At 47.5% G+C, this 6,928-nt stretch overlaps 1 protein-coding gene across 1 annotated transcript; it reads left to right on the top strand.

Moving 5' to 3' along the window:
• The first annotated feature begins 328 nt into the window (after positions 1-328).
• Positions 329-4,959, top strand: irg1l (immunoresponsive gene 1, like). The gene is made up of 6 exons (XM_036547506.1): positions 329-457; positions 988-1,042; positions 1,389-1,576; positions 2,386-2,478; positions 3,158-3,363; positions 4,032-4,959. The coding sequence occupies exons 1-6, from the start codon at positions 440-442 to the stop codon at positions 4,957-4,959; spliced, it is 1,488 nt and encodes a 495-aa protein (XP_036403399.1). The 5' UTR covers positions 329-439.
• Positions 4,960-6,928: the final 1,969 nt, after the last annotated feature.

The raw sequence follows: 6,928 nt of genomic DNA, 5'->3' as shown, positions 1-6,928 counted from the left end.
GACTCGTGCTCACTAAGAGGCAGGAGGAGTCCCAGAATACTCTGACCACCCCCAGGTTCCGCCACCCACCTTCACCTCGCCCCAAAGGACTGTGTCACTGACCATTAAACAAAAGCTAGCTCCTTGTGCCTTAGATGAAGAGTAATATCATATCCCCTTGGGGGGGGGGGGGGGGGGGAGTGTTTTGGAAGTTCCAGCCCTGTTTTTTCCTAGGGTGTATCTGTGACGCTGGGAGATCAGGGATTATATAAATGGGAGACCTCACCTAATCAGCAGCAACACTACCCCCAAGACTCGACATCCGACGAGGGAGAACAAGGAAGCCAGAAAGAGAAAGGAAAAGCATCAAGACACACCAAGTCAGGACAGGATAGACAGAGTGTGGCCAGGTGCACAGTAAGGGACGCACATAAAAGCAATTCAGCCGCAGAGTGACACCATGCTCTCTACATTGCAGGTGAGTGCACTGGCATGTACAAGGCATTATTAATTAAATGTATTTCAGTAGGTGACTGTATATTGGAAATCCAGTCCTGTGGTTGGTGTGTAACTATTGCAGCAGATTTAGTGAGGATGCTGTTCTCCAGTTGTTTGTACTGATCTCCCTACCTACTGGTGGGGAGAGTGAGTCGCAGGGTTGGTTGCACAACAGCCTAGTGTTCTGAATCACTGCTGTAAACAGTGTCATACAGATGCATGAGGTCAGAAAACGGGCCTCTGACAAGTCTCTCCAGTTTTTAAGCACCTCAAACAGGTGTTGAAAGATAGGAATTCTTTCAGAAAAGAAGAAACTGTCTGCCGTAAAACAGGCTAAACTCATGTTTAGCCTGTCATTGTTGTCCAGCATAATGAGCTGTGTCAGGTACACCTATCGTGTCAACACAGCAATGGCTAATTAACCTTGGATGCAAGGGCAACGGTGGTTTCACTGAAGTAGTACATGTTGAGACACTTACTACTACTACTTACACCTGTTGACTGTTTCAGAGATCCTCCAGACATGCCTCTGCCCTCCGAAGGCTGCATAAGTCTGCTCTGGAAGGTGAGCTTGCTGCCCTGGCTGTGTCACTGTTTCCCTTTCTGTTCCAGCATCTTTCCATCCAGTGCACAGTTTTCCTTGTTCCTTATCAACATATTAACTTGGAATAAGTATAAAGGAACATGTCTAACTGTTCCAAAGACTGTATTGACCAGAAACAGTGCCTTTATTTAGTAGTGAAATTGCAGCTATGGTGTTACATGAAATAGTGAAAGTGCAGCTAATAGTAACTGTTCATCATGAAAGACAAACAAGCATGTGTAAAACTGAAAGTTCACTCCGGACAAGACTATTAGCAATTCCTATAAATGATGTAATGCATTGCTCTGCCCTCCTTTCCTCCTGTCAGTGGTGGAGCGCCCCGCCCGGGAGGAGACGGTGACAGGCAGCTTCGGCGCCTTCATCCACGGCGTGCAGCCTGAGCAGCTGTCACAGACGGTGCTGCAGCGCAGCAAGAGAATGGTGCTGGACAGCATCGGCGTGGGGCTGCTGGGCAGCACCACTCAGGTGTTCCAGCTGGCTCTGCAGCACTGCCAGGTGAGGGGACACCACCAAGACAGAGAGCATCAAACCACTGCTTACACACACACACTTTATATGCACTTCATTTTCTAATGGTCGCTCGTGAGTAATTTCTCACGTACAAAGGGGATGCAACATTCTACTACTATTAAGAAGATATTAGGCAAATAGAAAGGTTATCGATATTGATTGTATTTGAAAGCTGTGTTTGTATAAGATAATGCTTGTTATCTTGCCAAACCCTATAATGCCAAACACTTGCCTATAATGAGGTCTGAAGGGCTGACTGCCCTTCTACTGGCTATTTGTTGAAGCGTGGTGAGCTAAATGTATTGGTTAAGAATGGTTCGGTGCTGTACCCTGGCAGTAAATAGGAGCTTGGGGAAAGGTACTGGGTATAAAGTTGTCAAAATATTTTGAGCTAGAGTCATTCTGAAACTGAAAATAGGATATTTACAGAGGCCCCTCCCTCTTGTGATGTACAAGTCAACTAATAAATGAGAGCATGGGGTAAACAACTGGCTTTTTATGCTGTCCAAATAGCCACCACGTTTATGTAATGCAGCACTTTCCTGTGTATTACAAATTATTTTATTCAGGAGCCCAGCCTTTGAGTGATCATTCACTGACTTAATGGAGTACACTTCTTCCCTGTATAGACTTTGTACCGAGTCTGTGTGCAGTTGACACTTGTTGGGCTTGCTACCCTGTGCCCATGTGTAGATGCTGCCGCAATGTGATGCCTGGGCTTACCTGGGCTGACCGGCTGAGTCTGTGCTTATGGGAGACTTCAGCCCATCATCTGCCATTTCTCTTCCCTCCAGCATATGTATGCCCCTGATGACATCAGCTCTGTCTATGGCCACAGCGGCACCAGGCTCTCTCCAACACTGGCCGCCTTCGTCAACGGAGTGGCAGTGAGTAACAGGCACACCCATAATGCCCTCTGGCAGAGTTCATGTCCTGGTGGACATGGCGTTTTGACTGTACAGTAGGCCACAGCAATTTTCCAAATTTTGGCAAGGGAGATGAAAGAACAAAATGAGAATCAAATGTGTAAAACAAATGTCTCGAATGTGCAAGCTTCCAGTGTTTCCAGGGTGGAGACTTGAGGAGTATTTATTATGTTCTAATATCTTCCATGTGGGGGAATGACACGGGCACATTCTGGATTTTTTATTTGGCGTTTTATTTAGCCTTTCCTTTGGTGAGAACACGCATTCCTGCTGCTGCACTTGAGGCAGCTCTTACTTTCCTGTGAGAGTGGCTTGGCCATGTTTCTGTCCCTGAGCGGGTTGTTGTTGTTAGAGGGAGTCAGACGGGACTGTTTGCTAGAGTGGCTCGCATATGTGTGTCGAGTGCCACTGCCTCAGTGCCAAGAGCTTGCAGCCATGTGCAGTAAAATGAAGATCTCCCCCCAGGGCCCGTGGTGAGCACGGTGTCACACAGAAAGAGAAAAGGCACAAGCCGGCATCCCAGAATAATACTGCCATATTAGTCACGGCACATTTGGGTTGTTTCAACGGATCATTATTTTGTCAGATGGGGGACGGTTGTCTGCACAGACTTAAACCGCTGTGGTCTGTTACCCACCAGACTCACTCTATGGATTTTGATGACACCTGGCACCCGGCAACTCACCCATCAGGAGCAGTGCTTCCTGCCCTTCTAGCCATTAGCGACATGTTGCCCAGCAACAGCAAGCCCAGCGGGCTGGACTTCCTCTTGGCTTTTAATGTGGGCATTGAGATCCAGGGTCGGCTGCTGAGGTTCTCCAACGAGGCGCACAACATCCCAAAGAGGTGAGTCTCAGGGCATCTCGTGCCTCGTATGCACCGTCTATTTCACTTTCCCATCTATCATGTGTCTTCCTAACTGTGCCTCACACCCCCATATGTGCACATTCTCCCTCACTATGTCTCCAAACCTCACGGGCAGAGCAGTGACTGTTGTCACACAGAGCAGTGATTCTTGCTGTCAGGCAAAAATACTGCCCCCCAAAAGAAACAGGAAACAGAGGCTGCTGTTTTATTCCTCCGTCTCCTGATGGCCCACTTTAGATGGCCGTGCCTCTTGATGCTGTAGGGTCAATGACATTCTGTTCAGGTATGTATACACAGCTGTCAGCACAGGTCCTCTCTGGTTTCCTGCTCCCTCTGGGGCTGGCGTGGCTCTGCTGGCAGGGGGAAGTGGGACTCTGTTTAACTGAAGGCTCCCTCACAGTAGACATTTATTCAAGGAAATGAACACTCAGGCTTACTTTGTTTGTGTTTGTGTTGTGAGAAACGAAGAGCAGCGAGCAGTAATGTGTTATTTCCTCTGGACACTGGAAATAGCAACTCTGGGAACTCCAAATTAGGCACACGTAGGCACACATAAACCCCCCGGAACTGACACAGACATTGACAGCACACAGACATATCTGGGCAGTCCCAGTGATTCTAGTCTCTCCGGCTTCCCGCTCTTCCAGGTTTCACCCTCCCAGCGTGGTGGGGACACTGGGCAGTGCCGCCGCCTGCGCCCGCCTCCTGTCCCTGGAGCGCGCTCAGTGCAGCCACGCCCTGGCCATCGCCGCCTCCCTGGCAGGTGCGCCCATGGCCAACGCGGCCACCCAGTCCAAGCCGCTGCACATCGGAAACGCGTCCCGGCTGGGCCTGGAGGCAGCACTGCTGGCGTCCCGCGGGCTAGAGGCGAGCCCCATGGCGCTGGACGCTGTGCCTGGCGTGGCTGGCTTCAGCGCCTTCTACGAGGACTACGCGCCCCAGTCACTGCCCTCTCCCGAGGAGGCCGAGCCCCGCTTCCTGCTGGAGGAGCAGGACATGGCCTTCAAGCGCTTCCCTGCTCATCTCGGCATGCACTGGGTCGTGGACGCTGCGACCTCTGTCCATAAGCTGCTGGCTGGCACCTACGGTAAGGCCTTCTCCCCTGCCCTCATCCACGAGATTCTCCTGAGGGTGCCGCACTCGAAGTACATCAACAGGCCCTTCCCCGAGTCGGAGCACCAGGCCCGCCACTCCTTCCAGTTCAACGCCTGCACCGCCCTGCTGGATGGGGAGGTGACGGTGCAGTCCTTCTTCCCCGCCACGTTCCAGCGGCCCGAGCTGCGTGCCCTGCTGTCCCGGGTGCGAGTGGAGCACCCCCACGACAACCCCGCCAACTTCGACCGCATGTACGGGGAGGTGGAGGTGACTCTGGTCGGCGGGGACGTGCTCCAGGGCCGCTGCGACACCTTCTACGGCCACTGGCGCAACCCGCTGACCGACGACAGCCTGAGGCGCAAGTTCCGCGGCAACGCAGGCACCGTGCTGCCCCCGGAGAAGGTGGAGGGCCTGATTGAGACGGTGGAGGGACTGGAGCAGCTGGCCAACTGCAGTCCCCTCCTCATGCACCTGCAGTGACTGTCTCAGACCAACAGGTGGGGTCTCAGCATTGAAAGGGCATCCCCAAAGACACACAATTTCAGCAAGTTGCTCCTTTAATTCCAAGGCTCCCTTCTCTTACCAGGGCTGAAGTAACAGAATGACTTTCAACCACTTGAGTTCCTGCACACTGTACATGCGCACGAACTTAAGCTTGTATTGCTCTTTGCAGGGAGGGGGGGTTACTGTCCTTCATATTTCTTTTCTCAAGTTTAATCTGAATCAAAAGCAATTACTATAGTGTGCTTTCTGTCATTGACGGTTTACATTATTCTTTACAAAAATGCAAGCAATAAAAACTTTCATAGATACTGTGATCCAGGCTTGTGTGATGATTCTGTTCCCTGTGAATAGCTGGGAGATCCATTGTCTCAGTCCTTTGTGTGGAAATGCCACTTGACTGATGTATGACCTTGAAATGCTGAATGTAAAGTAATAATAAATCCTATGTATTGAAACGAGAATTGATTTTCTGTACTTTTAAAAATGGTTTGGGTTCGATGATAATTATATTATATTGTTATAGAACACTGTCACCAGGATGAATAATGCTTTTGTTTGATGTAAAATGTATTCTTGTTGAGAGGGTGAAAATAATTTGTCTTTCATTTAATCAAATAAAATATTCCCAACTAACAATTGGTTTGCTAATTTTCTGTCCATCATGCTTGTATGCATGTATGTATAAATTCAAGCTCATTGTGAGGTTCCAAGACACAAGTTTTTGTAATGAAGGACAGACTTGAGCCATAAATATTTTTCACATTAACTAAGGGCTTTAATGACTTAATTTTAATGTTTTCATGTTATTCTTAAACATGGGAGATGTGAAATAAGGATATCTAGCTAATTTACTTTTGTGAGTGAGTGTGTGTCTCTGCTGTGCATGTGAAGGTGTTCCACTGTTACGCGTCATTTAGAATGTAGAACATGTATATTAGCTAGTAAACAGGGTTACCTAGAAATGTACCCCTGGCTACTAGTTAACTATTATCTCTTTCCTTAGCCATGAAAACAAGCTTCAAGTCTTTAACCACTGCTTAAATTAAACAGTGCCCTTATTATAATCAAATAAGATGCAAACATTGTACAAATTCAAGTAGTCAAGTAAAATGCAAAGGCAGATCACAAAAACACTGCTAATAAAATTAACCTGTCTTTAAAAAAATAACAGTGCTTGGAAAGAAGGTCAAGCCTGAACATGTTGCAAGTGGACAATAATAATACTACTACTACTAATAATAATAATAATACATAATTAAGAAGCATTTTGAACTGTACTTTTTCAAAACCATGCTTTGGAAGTCCAGAAAATGCATTAGCATAATCTAGTCTGTTCTTGTCTAGTCTGCATTAATTTTTCAGCATCAGGCTATGAACACACTAGCTTTGAACCTGATGTCCTTATTAAAAGGTCTGACTCGCGCTATCCACTTTCTGCCAGTCGGTGGGCACCCTGACAGCTCAACAGCTGAGCAGAATAGGCGGATAGCAGTGTATGTGTGTGTGTGTGCCTGTGTGTGCGTGTGTGGGTGTCCGTTTCAGCTGGAGAAGCATTAGGCCAGCATTTGCTCTGTAGATGTAAGCTAGCTAGAAGCCAGTTAGTTATATCACTTTTTTTATTCCACAAAACAAACCTTAAAACAGAGCACAGCAAGAATTAATGTAGAGTGCTGCACCATATTCAGAGTATAATGAAATAAGATGCAAACGCTACATAAATTCTAGATAGAAAGTTTAAATAATCGAGTAAAATGCAAATGCAGATCACAGAAACACTGCTAATAAAATGAGTCTGTCTTTTAAAAAATAACAGCACCTTATTGCTTAGCAAGAAGGTCAAGCATGAAAATGTGGCAGATATTTATGGAGGTTTCTTCACTCTTTCACTATTTCAAAAAAACCAAGGGCACGATCTCTCCGGTCTCGCAGCAAAGTAAGGCAGTTC

Source organism: Megalops cyprinoides, chromosome 16 (genome assembly GCF_013368585.1).
Source record: "Megalops cyprinoides isolate fMegCyp1 chromosome 16, fMegCyp1.pri, whole genome shotgun sequence".
Lineage (NCBI taxonomy): Eukaryota > Metazoa > Chordata > Actinopteri > Elopiformes > Megalopidae > Megalops > Megalops cyprinoides.
The sequence above is the reverse complement of the archived record's forward strand: the minus strand, read 5'-3'. Positions and strand labels throughout refer to the sequence as shown.